General features: G+C 42.7%; 1 protein-coding gene across 1 annotated transcript in view; it reads right to left on the bottom strand.

Moving 5' to 3' along the window:
- Positions 1-18,846, bottom strand: part of URB1 (URB1 ribosome biogenesis homolog) — a 39,186-nt gene extending 20,340 nt beyond the window's left edge. The window contains exons 1-15 of the mRNA XM_057385983.1: positions 18,747-18,846; positions 15,975-16,107; positions 14,547-14,643; positions 13,291-13,376; positions 12,566-12,691; positions 11,746-11,876; positions 11,246-11,441; positions 10,652-10,789; positions 10,092-10,265; positions 9,348-9,498; positions 7,240-7,362; positions 4,322-4,434; positions 3,368-3,487; positions 1,128-1,244; positions 350-488 (exon numbers count right to left, since the gene is read on the bottom strand). Of these exons, the coding sequence (XP_057241966.1) occupies positions 350-488; positions 1,128-1,244; positions 3,368-3,487; positions 4,322-4,434; positions 7,240-7,362; positions 9,348-9,498; positions 10,092-10,265; positions 10,652-10,789; positions 11,246-11,441; positions 11,746-11,876; positions 12,566-12,691; positions 13,291-13,376; positions 14,547-14,643; positions 15,975-16,107; positions 18,747-18,772 (1,870 nt within the window). The 5' untranslated portion in view covers positions 18,773-18,846. The remainder of the gene's footprint in view (positions 1-349; positions 489-1,127; positions 1,245-3,367; positions 3,488-4,321; positions 4,435-7,239; positions 7,363-9,347; positions 9,499-10,091; positions 10,266-10,651; positions 10,790-11,245; positions 11,442-11,745; positions 11,877-12,565; positions 12,692-13,290; positions 13,377-14,546; positions 14,644-15,974; positions 16,108-18,746) is intronic.
- Between the last annotated feature and the right edge of the window lie 98 nt (positions 18,847-18,944).

Raw genomic sequence — 18,944 nt, 5'->3', positions numbered from 1 at the left:
TACAGTGCCCTCCCACCCAAACCCTTCTGGGATTCCATGATTCCATGAACAGCCCCAGGGAGAAGAACTAAGTTTCTGTTTTAGTTAGAAAATGCTGCTGCAAGAGCCTGAAGAGAGATTTAAAAAACTCTCTGTTACAGTGGCACAACCGCATCAGAAATTACTTTTGGGTGTAAGTGGTAACTTTGCAATTCTGACTTCTGATACCAAGTACGTGTGGAMAGCTGAATCCTGGAAGTGCTTGCATAACAGGATTTCTTTCTCAGTTATCCATCCCCAGTTTGCTGATTAGGGCYAGAAAAGGCAACCCCAAGTCCTGGAATTCCCTTGTTGAGGGGTGACCACATACCGTCGATGTGAGAGACAGGGATGCTGATGCTATCAGAGTCCTGTTTCAACAAAGTGACCTGGAGCATGCTGGCTTCCTGAACCACATCTGCTGCCTTGTCTGTGTAGGGATAGGGGTTTGTCACCAGCCTCAGCAGGATCTGTCAGCAAGGTGGAGAGAGGTACGGCTGTCAGCTGCAGGGAACCACATGTTGCTAAGAAAGACCATGTACTAAAAGTGGTTGGAAACTGGGCATGTTTTAGGAGGAAAACTTCCATATCACTTCTGCAGGATTCTGTCTACGGTTCCTGCTCTACAGGGGACACTGATGGAAAAACAAAATCCACTGAAACTTGRCATCCAAATTGCTGCCACAGACTGAGTCCCCGGGCAGACCGGGCTGGAAAGGAAGTACTGGGCATTCAACATCCTGAACAGYGAACAGGAAACGTCAGCTTTTCTTGTAAAAGACCACAATTTACTGAGGTCTGATAATTTTGGCASTTAAAGAGCAGGTAAAAGCTACGCACACATACAACACTCTACCCTTACACCAGCAATGCTCTAATAACAATTGATCCTCTTGGATTTCCTTTTCCTACAAATYGTGTTGCTGTCCTCCCACCCAAGACAAGAACAATGTCACCTCCATACAAAGAATCCCAAACACTGCTTTTCTCAGAATTCWTTCACTGGTCTTTGACAGGTTTCTCAACAATAGCAACAAAATCTCTAGTTTCCACTAACACTGTTCTTTGCATTGTTTATCCAATGTTACTGTTAATTTGAACACTCTTACTCTTTCCAAAAACTGAATCACTGCTTCCTTTTGGTCTTCTTTTGTATTATCCAAGTGTTCCAGCCAAATTGAAAGTTCCTTCCATGTGTACTCAAACACTCCACTGTCACGTAAAACCTGTCCAGGAAACACAAGGGGAGATGTGTAAAAAAACCTCAAAACACCTCAAATACAAAACCCCAAGAGACACAGATMTTTTTATAGAATAACTTCATTATTCCTTCTTTTGGCAAAGAAAAAAAGAGGAGGTTAATGAAAAGAAGTGTCTGTCACTCTCCTCMCTCCCTCAGTTCAAGAGGCCTTACTCCCACTCACTAGGGCAACTTTAACTGTATAATAGAGAACAAAAATCTTACTTCCATAATTTCTGGAGAGCACGTTATACYGCTTTCAGAGGTTTGTACATTTATACCATCACAGGCAGGGGGAAAAAAAGCACCTTTAAAAGAGCCTGTAAGCAGGTTTAGAAAACTACTGATCGAACATAAGGGAAAATCATTGCTAAATTAAATCTGAATCAGGCTACTTGTAGTTAACAGAATTAGGCAGATGGGTAAACAGTCACATAAATTGAGCAGTGCATTGTGACCACAGCAAGGTCCAGAGAGAAGTGCAAGTTCCTGGGGGTGGTGAGGTAGATCCAGATATACCCCAACCAAGAAACATGCTTTAACATATCTAGAAATTTCCCCCCACTTTCACGGTCTCTAAACTCAGGCCCTGATTTCCTGTGCCTGTCCCTCACTCCCAACAAGAGAGGAAACCTTGCCCAGCTTCCTGACTCTGGTACCTGCATTAAATGGATGCAATTACACAGGATAAATCTGTGCCTTTGCTCCTCTCCACAAGCAAAACACAACAGAAGCTATCACAACTCATTTGTTCTATGTTTACTCTAGAGCTCTAAAAATATCTGCTGCTTACGTGACACTGACAGGGTAATTCATTTAAATAAAGAAAAAATGAGTGAAAAATGACTTAACATTATTGCCTATTTATGGCAGAGTCTTGAAATAGAAATGTACTTGCAGCTCTCAGAAAAACAGGCAGGAACAGAAGGTGAAATCCAAAAGCTAGCCTTCACTTACATGGCACTGTGCAGAAAAACAAGTCCATCCCATCTGTTCTTAGCAGCCTCTCTAACTGCCCTGACTTCCCTGCTCCTGCATTTCCTTCAGAGAAAATGCAATGGACTGARGCAGAAAGTGGACACAAGAATGAGTCAGGCAGTCCATATTTCCACTCTGCAAAGGAATCCAAACCCACTGGAAAAATGGCACATTTTCAGCAGCTTTTGGTTGAGACGTTCGTTACTGGGAGACAAAGTATTCCTGCCTTTAATCCCTTACAAGGATCAAGAGCAACTAAACCCTAATTCAATCTCTGTAGCTTTGGTGCACTGAATATTACAATGGCACCTGTGATTGGAGGTAAATGCAATGATTAAATGCACAAAGCTGGGTACARATTTGTGGGCCACGAATACTGAAGGACACAGCGTGAGGAGCCCTGTCCAGGGCCAGTACAGCTTCCTGGATTTTCTCTAAGCAGCACAGTTTGGCTGCATTTATTCCTAATGTAGATCTCTACCCTTACTTAGACAACTAAAAGATGTCTTCTTTCAAGAAGATGCTGAAAACAACAGCCACTGCTGTCCGGGGGACTTGCAGTTGACTGGTTTTTCTGAAAAATCAAATAACTCATTTAAATGTACAGAAAGGGATTTTAATTAATTTTTAAGATGAAAAGCACTCCTTGCATCAAAGGCTCTATCAGACAGTAACAGACAGGACTATTCTGCAGGGCCAGAGCAAACCAGCTAAAGCTTTAGCAAGGCTCCAGTGCTAATTATAGATTAAATAAACAGTGACAAAAACCAAAAACCAAAAATAATCTCTTCTTGATCACTGTCAAGACCTCTGCAGGCACAAATTACATCAATTTTTTCCAGTATAGGAATTAATTCAGCCTAGGGGGTGGGCATACATTGAAGACATTTTCCTTACTCTTTCATCAACTGCTGCAGGAAAGTCAGTTCACAGCATTTATTTCCATAAGTTGTTTAGCTAGTAGCCTGACTCTGACAGCAAATTCCAACAGTCACGAGAAACAGGAAAGGAGACTGTTGGCCACACAACCAGGTAGTAAAGGTATGCGCTRTAAGAAAAAAATTTACAGTCCTGACATTTCAGAATAGTGGGATATAGTGAATATCCTGATATTTCAATTCAAATGCTTACCTTGATGATCAATTTTTTKGTGGAAATTTTCAGATGAGAATGGGTACTTGTAACAAACATTTTCATCAATAAATAGAAGACGGATTTYTCACCAGACATCTTCTCTGTCTCAGAGGTGTCCTACAAGAAAAATATATTAAAATTGCCCTGCTACAGCAACATTGTGCAGTAAGACTGTGTTTGCACTGAGGCTGATATGTATGGTAAGTATATTACTTTACAGATCTGCCCAAAAACCCCAAGGCCAGAAASGAATGAATTGTGCATTCAATGAGCCAGCATCAATGCACTCACCTGTACAATGCTCTTCTGGAAAGTGGAAGAAAACAGTAATGACAGAAACTCCAGCTACTCTCAGGAGCCAAGAAAAAGCCACCTCCCTCACCAACCATCTTTTCCTCCCCAGTCATCCCACTTCTATCCTCATTACCACACTCGTGGGTGTCTCTGCTCCCCCTCAAAGTCAGGTCCACTCCTTCCTCCTGACATGACAAGCAAACTCTTGACAGAGTTCTTATCYTACAAGCCTGCAGCAAAAGAGAGACCTGGGGCCTTGATGGTTCCCACTAATTATGGAGAGCATTAAAAAACGCTGGAAGCTCCCTTGGGAAGGGGTGGGATTGSTCCCATCAGTGGCTCATTTCCCTGCTCTGCAACCTCAGGCATTCCAGACAAGTGGAGAGCAGCACATTCTCACTTGTGCTCCTCTCCAGAGGCACCAACACTTGAAGGAACCTTCTCCAGGGCTCATCAGGGAGGGACGCAAAAAATGTTGTCCTTGTGAAAAACCTTTCATCTCAGAAGGGATTTTTCACTACTGCTAAGATTGTAATTTCAGTTGGTTTTACACCTCCTGAAATGACTGGACTAGACTAATTTAACACTAGGAAATGCCAGATGGAAAGACCTGAGGACAACAGGCCAAGAGAACATAAATTTGCATCAGGCTCTTACCTGTACTCTGAACCAGGTGAATTTGTTTGCAGGAAGTTCCAAAGCCACTTCCAGTATATGGTGCTGCAGAAGAGGAGGGACCTCCTCCCGAAGGCCCTTTTCAGTGACTATACCTGAGGGGTGAAAGCAAGAAAAAAACCTCAGTTTGGTCCATCTTCCTGAGATCWCAGAACACTCATCTTTCAGGGTTTAAAACACCACTGTGAGACAAGCTGGCAATTAAGAAATCCTCACATCACGGGATTCCCAGACACTCTGCATCTGTGTTTGGCCAACCCCAGGTGGGATCCCAGCCCTCACAGGGAGATCCCATCACCTGACCCCAGCACAAACCATTCCTCGTGCATGGCATTCATCTCTCTTTTCTCAACTCTGAAAAGCTGTGACCGACAGGCAGTACAAGGGATGSATAAACTGCAGAGCAAAATACAGAACTGAACTCAACAGGCAAYCTTAATGCTCAAACCATGAGAGTATTTGCACCAGACAAAGGAACGTCACACTCCTGTGTCTCTCCCTACATGGCTTTTCTCACCAGCCAAGGCATAACCTCACTCATTCTGTCACAGGTCAGGGAGCTCTTGCAGGGTGATCCAAACCTGCCCTGCCCACACCTGCCCTGCAGGTWAATCACACAGGGACAGTCTCGGAGCCTGCAGTGTCTTTGTGGCCCACACTAGAGAGACAACAGTACATTCTAAAGTCACAACCAAGGCAATCCAACAGTAACACCAAATAACAAAACTCCACCAGCTATTTAAATGACATATTGCTGCAAGGTAGAAAAATAGGCTGCCTTTGGTGTGCATGTTTCCATCAGGGAGATCAGAGGGGGAACAGAACTCTCACACTGACACATCTGAGAGAACCAAGTCTCATGATTCATTTACACCATCATTTTCTACCATGTCATCTTCCTTCAAAATCAATACCCAGGTTTACTTCATTACATTTGTTTTGGAATGATACTTAATATTCCAGCCTGTTCAACATTATTATTTCATAATTTACCCAAATTTCATAATGTACCCAAAAAGACTCACAAAGAAATTTYTGCCTCACAAAGAAGTGTCTTGGCTTTTGTTCGGTTTGAAGTAAGCAGACCGGTGCAAGAAATAAAGGGATAAGCAGGGTATATGAACTGGTGAGTCACTAAGAACAAAAATTAATTAAACATGCTTTGACAGAGGGAGGAAAAGCCTCACACACGACACAGTTGATTTAGAGAGGCATTTTGTTTAAAGCCCCTTTCTCTCCAACAGGTAAATGAAGGCATTTACACAACTGCCATCCTTACARACACCAGGCCATGCCTGACACACAGATGGCTGCTCAGGCTGGGTGACAGCAAGCCCTGGTGGCCCACAGACAGCAGTGATGCCCAAGCAGCCCTGGGCTCTCTGCCCCAGTCTCAGCTGTACATGGCTGCATCGACCATGTATATATCCCTATTCTCTATATCCCTATTCTCTCTATCCCTATTCTATATATCCCTATTCTATATATCCCTATTCTCTAGATCCCTATTCTAAGGGATATATTCTACTGACTTAGTCATGTCATGCTGCACTTTCCACGTGCCTTAGCAGAGTTTCCAGAAGAATCTGCTCCATGATCTTGCCTGGCACAGAGGTGASACTGACTGCTTTGTAGCTCCTTGGGTCTTCCACTTCCTCCTTTTTAAAAATGAGGGCTGGGTATCCCCTTTTCCAGTCAGTGGAACACAACCAGACTGCCACAGAGTCTCAAAYGCGATGGGTAGTGCATCAGCCACTGCCTCTTGTCAGCTCCTCAGAGCTCGTGGATGGATCTCATCAGGWCCCATGAACTTCAGCACACTCAGGYTCTCAATGGGCTTAAACCTGATCCTCTCTGACGGTGGGCTCAGAATCTGCAGTCTCCCAGTCCTGACATTTGCCTTTCCCAAGGCAGGAAGCTTGGCTGGAACACTTGTCCTTGAAGACTGAGGCACAGAAGACATGGAGAATCTCAGCCTTCTTCATGTCCAGGGAAGTCACGTCTTCCATTTCCTTCTGGACAAGGCTCACACCACCCCTCGCCTCTCYTTTGTTGGCCACACACCTTTGGATGCCATTCCCGTTGTCTTTGACATCCCTGGCCACTCTGTTCTAACTGAGCCTTAGCTTTCTGGACCCTMTCTCTAACTTCCCATACAATTTTCCTCCCAAGCCACCAGTCCTCGCTTCTACCTCCTGAAAGCTTCCTTTTTTTACCTGTGTTGTTGCTCATCAGCTCCTTATCTATTCATGGAGACCTCCTGGCATTTTTGCCCTATTTCTTCCTTGTCAAGATTCCCGAGTTTGGAGGRGGGGATCCTTGGATATCAGCCAACATTCTAAGGCCTCTCTGCCCTCCAGAATTCTGTCCTATTGGACCCTACCAAGGCCGAATCTCTATTATAACATTTTTCAGAGGACGCTGGCAAACTGGGACGTGTTTCTCCCCCCCAAGCCCCAAACTTTTTGTGAACTATGCTGTTCGAAAAATTCTTTACTATTGCAGCTAATAAGAATTTGGAAATAACTTACTGATGGTGGATTGCTGACAGAGGGCTAGAAGAAAACTCATTAAGAGCTGAAGATAAGCCTTCCTCAGAAAGATTAGAATTGAAAGCCCATAAAGACCAAACACTTCCAAGAATATGACACACAGAGAGGAAGACTGGAGTGCAGCGTAGTGCTGACAACTGAGAGTGGCAGAGTAGCTATGGAATTTAGCAGTGCCAGAGCACTGCAGAAAACAGCAACAATAAATGCAAACACAATGGAGAAACTAAAATGGGCTACTTTTAGAAAACAGTTCTTTATCTCCACAGAAAAGYAAACATTTCCTTCTGCTGTGGACTTTGTGAACAGCCACAGAAAACAATGGAGGAAASAGAAATACCCAGCACGTACCTTTTAGCAGCTTGCTGAAATCAAAGGTGCTCTGTGCTACCAAGTGGGGCACAACCTTCTGATAAAGACATATGACCTGAAGCAGGGCAGCTTTCAGAAGCAGCGTCTCAGCATCATCTGAACCTGAACAAAGTGTTTCCATGATTAGTTTCTCCTTCCTTCATAKCAAGAGAGCACAGTGTAGCACCTGCATTACCCCACATGAGAATTTCTGACTGTACTTCCAAGACACCTGCCTAGGAAATGATCCGCTATCTTCCCAAAAAGAAGAACAAGAAAAACACACGTGAAATCTCCAGTTTCCTTCCTATTCCTGTGTGAATACTTTCAAAACTAGATCTGCTTATTTAGTGATTAGATTGAGAGCTGCCATTTCTAATTTGACTCAGAAGTGCTCACACATGACCATTTGAACACTCATTGTAAGAATCCCACTGGGTCCAGCTGCTGCTTAATTTAAAGCTGAACAACAGGAAAAAGTGAAGGATACGGTCATGCTGCTGATTTCTGGGGACACTACTTTTAGCTAATGTCAGGTAGGTTTGGCTGGGGAACTGCAGGAGACAGCACACTGTAGTTGGTTGGCAAATGTATTGTTTCAGCTAAAGACTTCTTTCTTTCCCTTCCTCCTTTCAAAATAATACTTTCTCAGTGTGAGCTCTTGGCAAGAGGCAGACAACAAATACCTGTATGAGAGAAACACCAGTACCCCTTACAGCAACCATTTACCTCCTAAGAAAAGCCATCTCAGCTTTCATTTGTAAAATAGGAGGCATAAAAGCTATTTGTTATCCATTCATTAATGAAAGCAAGCAAAGCACATGAAGGAACTCACTTTTCCCTGCTAACTCAGTCTCCCTTAGGAAGTTAGGAAGAACAGGATGAATGCCATGGATCAGCTTTGTTTGCCTGAGTCTCAGCTCCCATYGGAAAAGAATTCTCCAGTGGCCACAATGCAAATAAAGCTGTAAAAGGTGAGCTGGGAGTAAGTGACAGAGCATTACCACCWCAGTAATGCAGAGGAACTGCAGCTACAGTCCTGCAGAAATGAGCTGGTTTCCAGAGGCACTCTGCCAACCAAGCCTTGGAATGTCAGTGCTCACAACTATTTTGCTGCCCAAAGGGATGCAGAGCAGGACAACCACTGAAAAACCCTTTGCTCCAGGAAGTCTTTCTGTAGAAAATGCCCTATGAAGGGCAAAACTCGTTTCAGATTTATCTCCAGCCTACRAGGAAAACTTCACAGGCCATTGGTCAAGATGGGGACAGCCCTGAAACTTCCCATTCCCTGCAACGGGACTGTGGAAGCAAGCAAGAGGGACACTGGGTTTGAGAGAGAAAAACTGAACCCTTCACTCCAACTCTCTCTCCCTCTTCCAACACACATAATTCCACTCCTGTGTTACATCAATAGAAGCATTTACACAGCTATAGTAACTAACTGCCAGGAAAAAAATTAAACAACATCCTTATAAAATAACTTGCACAACAAAGTCTCCTAAAAAACTATTTTTCAGGCATATCTGTCTCCWTCCCAGTTTTATTTTGAGGCTGTGAAACAACTACTAGCCTGGGCAGAAGGGCAGAAGGGCTGAATTCAAGAGGAAGAGCAGAGTCCTGCAGCTGGGAAGGAAGAGCCCCGTTCACCAGCACATGCTGGGGGCCACCTTACTGGAGAGCAGCTTGCCAGGGAAAGATCCCCTGGGGTCAGGGAGCTGCTCACTGACTGTGAGTGTGATTGAGCCCCCACACCAGACAGGTTCTGGAGTCTCCAYCCTYGGATACTCAAAAGTTGTATGACCCTAGGTAATTACCTAGGTAACCAGCTTTAGGCAGAGATGGTGGGCAAGATGATTTTCAGAGATCCTTTCCAACTCAACCAATCTGTGATCCTGGGACAGCAGAAAGTCAAACTGCTTAACCTTCTGGCAGCAGTGCCAGCCCATGTTACACTGTGCTGTCAGGCAATTCTAACGGCCCAAAGAGTGGAACCAAGAAAAGGSGAGCAGTAAATGCACGAGTGAGATCTGGACTCTGCTGAAATTAAGGGTGGGACAAGGGTCCACAGGAATGGTTTCACAACACCCATTCCCACTTGCTTTGCCTACCATGCTGCTCAGCAGCTTCTGCTGTCTCGGTTGTTGACTTCACAGTGGAGAGATCTCTTTCCTTTTCCTCTGCGGGGCCATCGTGGTGTTCTGATTCTTGCTTCGGAAGGGACTGCCAGACAGCCACTATAGCAGTCATGTCTGGTAAAACCTAAAAGCAAAAATGGCAAATTGCAACAGCTCTTCTTTTTATGACAAAGCTCCTGTGATAAATACAACCCCAAACATCCAACAGGAAGATTTGCTGCTCTTCATAAAGGTTGGAACTGACCTCGTGTGCAATCGGGGAATGATCTGAAATCAAGCACTGTACCTTCACTTCTGCAGAATGCAAGTACTGGAAAGAATATTTTATTGAAAAGCATTCCTGTGAAAATTTTATGTTTGGTTCTTCAYCCTCGTGGTATGTTTTCAACTCAAGTGCTCTCTTGTCTAGTAACTTCTGAGTAACCTCTGCTGGCTACATTGACTTGAACCAGGAGGAGAACTTGATTCCTGCTCTTGGAATCCATTTGCAGCACAACAACCATCAAATCTGTCTCACCACAAAACGTGATTTGCATTCGCTCTGACAGCTGTGTCAGGAAACACAGGCTCCTCCCTCACTGTTCATCCCACAGGACACCAGCTCCTGCTCCCAGGCTGCAGCCACTTGAGCAGAAACTACAGAGGACAGCAGTGTCTGCTGCCTGCAAAAYGCCTCCTGTCAACCCCCAATTGTCTCTTCTTTTTCTTTCTTTCTACCTTGCTGACAGCTTCTCTGTAGAGCTGCACAAACTCCTGCATTGCTGACAGCGTGTAGATTTGAGACCTTTGCCAAGTTTCTTCAGACAAGCAGTGTTCAATGTTCCTCAGGGCTCTTCTCAGCACCATGGACACCATGGACAGGATGTTGTGCTTCACCACTGTGCTGGACAACTAAAAGAAGGAAGTGAATTAATGGCATTTCAACAATTCCTGTTATGCTTGGCACAGAATCTGTACCCTGAATGTGTGTTAAAATTTGTCAACGAATTATTTCCTAAATCTTGGCTACCAGTAAAGAATCCACAGGTTTTCAGATTTCCAGCCTAAASCACTAGCAGGCAGTGGCAGAACAGGTGCTTGTGAAAGGCACCTGTAATCAGTACCAGTGGTTTTAATTCATTTTCCAGTGGTTCCCCAAGCCCAATTTATGCTGGGGCAGACAACACAAAACRCATGTAATTAAGCAACTTAAGAATTTTTTTGAATGATCAGACACTTAAATCAAACAGTACTAACTGGGACAGAAAAATCACTGAAATACTGTAGACTGCTCTTACATTTAATCCTTGGTTGAACATTGTTTTATTGCACACTGCAGGGACTGTTGTTACCATCACCATAGAAAGCAACCTGGGAAGAGGAATAAATTCTGAAGTCTTAAAAGAATAGGAGATTTCTGGTTGAGCCTCATAGATCTGAAAGAAAAAAAAAATTAAGGCCCATTGATATAGTCCCAGAGATAATAGCTTCTTCTGGGGAGCATTTTACAAAAAGATTTTGATTTTGCAAAAGTAATGTCAACATTAAATGTCAATTTTTATGCAAAAATGCTACAGAGCATCCTCCAGATTTCTATTCAACTAAACGAACCCTCTGCATGCAACTAGCATCCCTCTTAAGGCCACCCCTTTTCAACAGATTCCAGATCCTACTTGCCCATTTTAAGCTAAATAAAGAGGCAGTGGACAAACTCTCAAAGGACAAAAGGTTTTTCTAGCTGAGCTTTGATGTGGTGGCATCTCAAGAAATACATCACTGATTTGATGTTTTCCACTGCCTCTTACACCAACTCCTTCTTTCCCAGTTTAGTTCAAATGTTTATAGTGCCTCCTGCTCTGAGCATGGCTTTTTATCATCATCTACACTCTTACCTTCTTGAGTAACTTCATATTGTCCATCCAAGCAGACTTTGTTCTAGGAACAAAGGAATACTGGGTCTCCTTGAAATATCTATTCAATAAGTCTGGGCATACTTTGAAAATATTCACCATGAGATCAGCRACCATTTCATCTTCTGTTGCAGTTTTTAAACCAAGCAGGAAGTGCAAAAGTACCACATTTCCTCCCCTGTTGAAGACAAAAAATAATTTTTTTGAAGTAAAAAACCCTTATTTCGATACTTTACATGGGATGTGAACTCTGCAGCTCCTCTAACTGTTAATTGAAGGCATGACCTCTTACCCTCCTGGCATAATTTCTGAGTTTATACCCAGAAAAGTAAGAACTGAATTTACCTCCATGTTTTCTGCACAACAAACAGTAATTACTTTGAACTAATACTACACATTTCGGCGCAGACATGATAATTACTGAGGTCTCTTTTGTTTCTAGCAAAAAATCCACATACCATCCCAGCTGCCCAGCGACTTACTTGCCAGAAGTTCCAAGACTTGGATCATAGAATGTTATGCCATGTTTCAGAGAACAGCAGAGGTCCATTAAGAAACTATGAACAAGCTCCCGTACCATCATTTTTCCCACCTCCTCAGAACCTTGAGCCACCTACAAAAACCRAAAAAGAATAAAAAAAGCATATGAGATTTGGCATCACAGACATCAACTTCACTCTTCATTTCATATAGCTCCTCTTAGAGAAAGGCTAAAAGATAGTTTGGCTTCTGTTCAGATTAAGAACAGAAGCTTCAGGACTTGAGGGTGCTTTCCTGTCCAAACCATTCTGTGATTCTGTGATTCCATGAACCTCCTACGTCCAGAACAACTCGAGATCTCTGTGGGTGAGAAGACTCTTGGCAACTGTGGCTGGGAAATCATGAACCATATGACTTACAAGSACTGTCAGGAACTGCAAGAACTTAAAATTATTCAGAACTGAAATGCATGCTTATGAATTGGGTCAGATCTGCACAGCTCCAAGCAGACACCCTCTAGAAGCAGTCTCCTCCAGAAGGTGCTCACAGTATATCAGGATGGGAGTGGCAGGGTCATAAGTGCCTGGTAGAGGAAACACAAGAGGGCAGACACAAAGGTGAAAAATCTTTAGCCAAAATCCAGTGAGAAGCAGCAGAAATTTGGAGGTTCTTCTTAAGTAGTCTCAGTAGATTCCTCTTCTTGAGCTCAGCAAGCTCAGGGCAACTAGGAGCTGTTTTAAAACCTGTGGGCTGCAAGAGGAGGCAAAAAAAAAAAAAATGCAGCATAAGGACTAAGAGTAACAAAGAAATAAATTACCAGACCTTTAAATCCCCAGGGCTGACGTCAGTAATCCCATTCCAACGGTACAGAGAAGCAATGTGAATCAACACTTCTGCAGTAAAAAAACGCACCTTCTGTGTTTTGGTGACATTTTTGTTGTGAACCACCTGGTAACAATGAGACAAAAACAAACCCTTCTATTTATTGCAAGTTATCACAAAATCATGGCAAAATAGCAAGACATTGGATTTTTCTAGCACACACAGGGCTGGTTCTTGTCTCTAGGGCAGACAAAAAGCTCTGCCTGTGCTGTCAACACTACTCTCACATGCTCCTGCTCCACCTTGGCCCTACACCAACCCCTGCAAACCCTGCACATGCTGGACAGGACAGACATTCACGTTCAGCTGAGAAGCACTGATTATGTTTTAGAGCATCATGGCCACAGAGCAGAACCATGGAATCTGGGGATAGACATGGTAAAGCCATGTTTGGATGAAAGGAAATACACACTGGARGAAGCTTCTCAGAAGTTCTTCTACTGTGTTTTACCACTGGCTTCCTTTAAAAGGCTTTGGAAAAGGAGAACAAACTTCAATTCTGAGACAGTWATACAGCCAAGGTACCAACCTCCAACACAGACACTGCAGAGCACACTGCCAGCAGCCCTAAGAACTGAACAYTGTGTGAGAAATCACTGCAGAACTGTTTCCAGCAGCGAGGAAAATAGAAAACACGAGATGACAGTTTCAAGGGTGTATCATACCTTAGTTCTCAGTGTGGAAAGTAGAAGATTGACAGTAGAAACTCTGTCTTCCTTTATTTCAGAGCGAAGAATACCTGGAATGAAATCTAAGAAGACAAAATGTGAAAGCTCTTTTTTTATTAAAATGTTTCAAGGAATTCATACCCTCTCCTCTTCCATGTCACATTATTTGTCTTGCTGTTATATTCCAAGATGAACCAAAAGGCAGCAATCAGAATTCAACAGGAGGATGTGTCTGTGACCACAGTGATGAGCAAGTGATGCTGCCAAACCTACTCTCATCTTGACTAGCTAATTTGCCAACTTGCTGATTAACACTGCTGTAAGCATCTGTCAACTGCAAATACATTCTGGGCCCTGAAATGTTGTACTAAAACTTAAGTAAATTCATATTCTTTCCATCAAAGCGCTTGCAAATGTTCAATTGTTTCACTGAGTGATTTTCAAATGTTTGGAGGTTCTATCTCCAACCACATCCATCATCTTTTGGCTCACCTGTGCATCCCAAAGTTACACAACCTCAGCTTATAGAGAACTTGGGGCTCTTACAGGGCAATGCAAAGCTTGGGGCTTTTACAGGGCAAAGCCAGCTGTAGAGGTGTGCAATCCCCAGCCTGAAAGAACTGAACAACTGCCAGCACCTAAAGGAAATCAGCAGCCCTGGGGCAGCAGGAGCAAGAGAATTAAATAATTACAGCCAGTTCTCAGTCCCTTGCCACAGGAGAAGCAACTTCCTACCAGCTAATGGCTTAAGAACTTCTTTTTGAACTTCTTCCTAGACCCCTTGTGAATTCTCTCAGAAATTTACCAAAGGTCACAATTCACAAGGCAGAAAGGYAACTGAAGTACACACATTCTTTAACACTTTTTAAAAAGAAAATTAATGCTACATATCCATTGTTACTGTCTTATGAGCTAGGGTGGAGGCCATGAGCTTTTTCTCTGTTTATTGACTTTTCAACCTCAAAGCCTTATGTYCTATTTATCTTTTCTTTAATCTGTGTCACCAAAGCCGTTCTATTTTTGCAAAGTTTTAGCAGGTAATATATCGTTCTCAAGCAGAAGAGGCTTCTTTACTACACTACTAAAGAAATTGAAAGCTTTTCAAGTAGTAAGATTAAAAATACATATTTTGCTTCTTATTAGTGCTCTCTACCTGATTCACATTTTTAATTAATTATTTTAAATCATATTTGTTAACACCTATAAATAATTGGACATTAAAAATGCAAACCCAACAAGCAGTTATGAAGTACCTTTCAATTCCAGCACCTGTGCCAAGATTGTATTGTCACCAGCAATGAGAAAGGAGAGAGCAAACTGAATGTAGGCTATGCGGACATCTATTCCCCCCTGACAACATAAAAATATAAATACAAAACAAAAGAATAATGTTAGCACACAGATTGTACCCAACTGCAGATTCAACACTGCAACTGCTGATTATCCCTAGAAGTGCCATAAATGAAACAACTTCTATAAACATGCTGCACATAGCTTTAAACATACATTTACATGCAATACATCCACACTGTGTGCTCAGCTAAAAAACTTCTTGCACTAAGGGAACCACTAACACAAAAAGTGCTTTTCAATTCTCAGGGGGAAGCAGGGACTCATGAAAGGGTTGAAAAGAAGAAATAATGAGAAAGAAACCAGATTTTGCTGTAAGCTTTGGGCCTGGAATTTTTGTGTTAAAAACTCACCTGTGATAGCCAGTTGAGCCAATTTCACTGAAAGCCTTGCAAGAGCAAGACCTTTTGGATGCTTGCTTCCATGTACCTTACGTGCACATCTAAAAGCCTTGGGGTAAAAAGACTACACCCAACCATTTAAAATTAAGAGTGGACGTAGTCCTGCAGACAACTTCTGCAGTGAGGTCAAACCCCAYGGAATTGGACAGGTCCGGAACCATAAAAAGCAGCTCCTGGGAAAAAGGGATGTGTGTGGTGTTTTGCCTTTCACTTGACTGCTTTATATAGAAAGTCTGAATTTTCATCTCAGAYGGCACAAACCCAACACAAACATACACATTCACTCTGCAAGTCATCTGTAAAATCTAGAAACAATATATCAGCGTTGAAAACAATACTGGATTTATTACACACTTATATTTGGAATGAGGCATAAATATTCCTGCTCTAAAGCACTGTTTTGGGTGGGTAATCCTGACTATTTTTAGCAAACAGGGAGGAAACAAGAAATTGTTTCTTCTGGAAAAAGAAGAGTGACTTTCCTCTTCACTCACATATTCTCCTTACAGATTTCCAGCACGAGATTGTTTAGAACCCTTGTTTGTATGTTCAAACGCAATTACTCCGTACTAGTAGGGCAATATTCCCACTCCAAATTCACTTATTTCAGTGGGACCAAACTGCAAAATATATGAACTAGTTTTCAGGAGTTTACTATCACTTTCAYTCTGTTTTAGACACTAGAAGGGCAGTTCATAGAAACAGTACATTTCTGTTTCTCCACAGCTTGTTGGAAACATGCAAATTCCATCTGTACAGTTAGGCACAATCAAGGACTTCAGTCTSACACAGGCCAGGAAATGAGAATTAAGTTCTTGCAGATGAAAATATRGCAAAGAAACATTAGCAACAGTTTTCTTCTAAACATTAGCTTAAGAAGCTGGTGGAGTCATGGCACAGCACTCTGTAGCACACTGCACCTTAATTTACCTTATTACTTCTTCTTTTCAACAATCCAGGCAGGTATTTGTTATTGAAATCAAAATGACTGTATACATCCCTTGCTGAATCTGGGCCCTGAGCCACCATTGCTGACAACAGCATAAGGCACCCTCGGCTCATCCTGAAATAAAAGCAGAGGTAAACCTGCAGATTATTTCCAGGATGATGRTTATACAACCCACCAAACCAAGAGATTAAAACTTTAAGAGAAAACAGAAGTGAAGTTAAACAACCAACATAATTATTTTAGGAGCTGGGAAAGAGGGGAGAGGGAAGAAGGGAGAAGGAAACACCTTTTCACATTCTTCCCTAAAATTAAGCTGTAATGTGAGGCTGGATATTCCCTTTATAAAGTAGTTAAAAAGTGAGGAAGTGCCAAAATTAACAACTTGAAGATGACCTGCTCATGGCAGTGGGGTTGGACTACCCTTAATTATTCTATGAACTCCTAAATTCATAGAGGTTTGCCATTTATTTCAATGGGAATATGCTAGGGCCAGCCAGTGGGTACATCATCTGAACAGCCACTACCCATTAACAGCTTTGTAATCTGTCCATCATGTTTCTGTCACGGACAATCTGTAAAAGCCACGTGATTCAAGAAGAGACCCCAACCAGACATACCACCAGAGTAAAGAAAATCCCGCTGCACATCGAAGAAGTTGCACAGATAATGCAGTAAGATCAACTGCACAGTGCAGGAAGCACAGCTGGGTCTGCCAACTGGGAAAGCATAGAAAGCTTTTCTGCTCAAAGACTGAAAGACAAGTCATTGGCCCTGGACAAGCCAATTTCAGTCTGTTTTTTTCTCTCCTTTCCTCTTCCTCCCCGGTTTGTACTGAAATGTCTCTGGCATTTGCAACTTCTTTCACCCTGTCCACAGGWGCATGAGAAATTGTTTGGTCTGGACTAGATAACACAGTTATCAAACAACCTAAAACAGCCTCAGATTTAAGAGACTGGAAAAATTACAGAAGAAAAGCCAGTCTGAAAGAGAAAAATCCATTATAAACATGGAAACCTGACTCCAAAAAATACAGGGAAATGAACCACTAAAGTGCAGCTCTTTTTGCCCTCACAAGAAGACTGCCCAGCCCTGTTCCTCACAGTATATTTCACCCATAAATTAGTAGCACTAAAATAACAGGACCCAAGGTACTACCCATGCTAGGTCTCACTAGGACAGGCCCAAATGATGAAACGTACAGCTTCAGGAAAGTATCCCACAGCATTGGATTGTTTGATGTATCATAGCTTCTACTTTGCAAAGACTTCCACAGGCAATTATTTTATGACAAATGGAACAGGATTATTAAATAAAGGTGGATTATTAGCAGTAAGTCAAGACGCATTTTGCAACATCTGGTGTAGTCTCTCCARATCAACTGAGAGAGATTCTCCACCAGAACACCAAAAAGACTTAACTTACCTGTGATTTTCAGAATACAAAGCAGCATAGACGATTTTCATATAGGAATGAATCAACTTTTTTACAATGTTCATTCCCACAACAGAAAAATGTGAGAGGTCACTGGCTGTCCTCAGTAAAATGGCTTCYAGAGCTTGAAAGATTAACAGTATCTGCAGGATAAAGAAGTATGTTAATATCTGACAACATCAGGTAAGATCTGAAATTCTTAGCTGAACAAACAGCAATAACCACATAAAAACAGTAACTCCACTCCAAGAGGAAAGCTTCCACATATGAAAGCAACATTAACTTCTAGATTCTCTCCCAAACCTCCTCTTTGAAAAGATTACTTCTGAGAGCACGGAATCAAGGAATCAATGCTTYAAGAGACAACTGCTCCTAAGTGGATGATGAGAAGTGAGATGTGCTGGAGAAAAACATCTGGGCTGTTCCAGCCTTGCAATTGACTCCTTCCAAAAGCACCCAGAATCCACAGAACATGGAGGCTGTGCCCATTACAAACATCAGCTCCTGACACTAGAAGGATCTTGAGGAAAGCCTGTCACTGAACACAACACAGGTTGCCATTACAGACAAAAATGATATTGTATAGCAATGACCAACAAGCCACGGTTAAAAAGAACACAWCCCAATTCTACATTGTAAGAAGTTAGCAATGCTGCACCAGCATCCACAGTGAAAAGTTATTTAACTGTTTGTTCATTCATCCTGTTCTGATGAGGATAAATTGTGTCCAGCTGAGATAAGAAAAATGTGGTCAGCTTTAYCAGTGGCTTCCTTGAAATACTGATGTAGCAGGGAGATAACTAAAAACAACTACTTTCACTGGACTGCTTCTGTTCTGCTTTCTAAACTGCTTCTGTTAACCCCCTTATTTCCTAAAAGGTCTTTTGATAACATTTAAAGAACCTTAACAGCTTGATTTGGACAGGACTATTGGTTGTGTGCCTCATTAAATCCAGGAACATCTATGAACTGAAAAGAGCATTTCCCACTTGGTAAGTGCTTCTGCCACTGCTACTTCCAGAAAAAAAAATCAAAACCGTATTAAATTATCAGTTATTTACACCACAAAGCATTTATTCACAGAACCATAGAATATCCTGAGTTGGAAGGGACCCAGRAKSATCTAGTCCAGTCCTGTCTGTCCAGGACACACTCCCCAACAATCCCAGCCTGTGCATCCCTGAGAGCGTTGTCCAAACGCTCCTGGAGYWCTGGCAGCCTTCGGACCATTCCCTGGAGACCTTTTGCAGGCTCTTTTCCAGGTGCGATTCTTGGGATTGTAGCCATCAGCCACTGCATTACAACCCCCCTGCCCAACTTACTTCACTTTCAGGCTTCCTTTCTCCATCTAGAAGCCTGAATATCTCAGCACACTCCATAGATATTTTCACGTATCCCTCCACGACATCGTACACGTGGGGCGACGGCAGCGTCTTGGCGACGGACACGAAGGTCTCCAGCCCTGCAAAGGCACAGCGTCAGCCGGGGCAGCAGCTCCGAGTGTGGGACCCGCTGCGGGC

This window comes from Malurus melanocephalus, unplaced genomic scaffold (genome assembly GCF_030028575.1).
Source record: "Malurus melanocephalus ecotype Western Australia unplaced genomic scaffold, MMel_1.1 scaffold_898, whole genome shotgun sequence".
Taxonomy (NCBI): domain Eukaryota; kingdom Metazoa; phylum Chordata; class Aves; order Passeriformes; family Maluridae; genus Malurus; species Malurus melanocephalus.
This window is presented reverse-complemented; position numbering and strand designations above follow the sequence as displayed.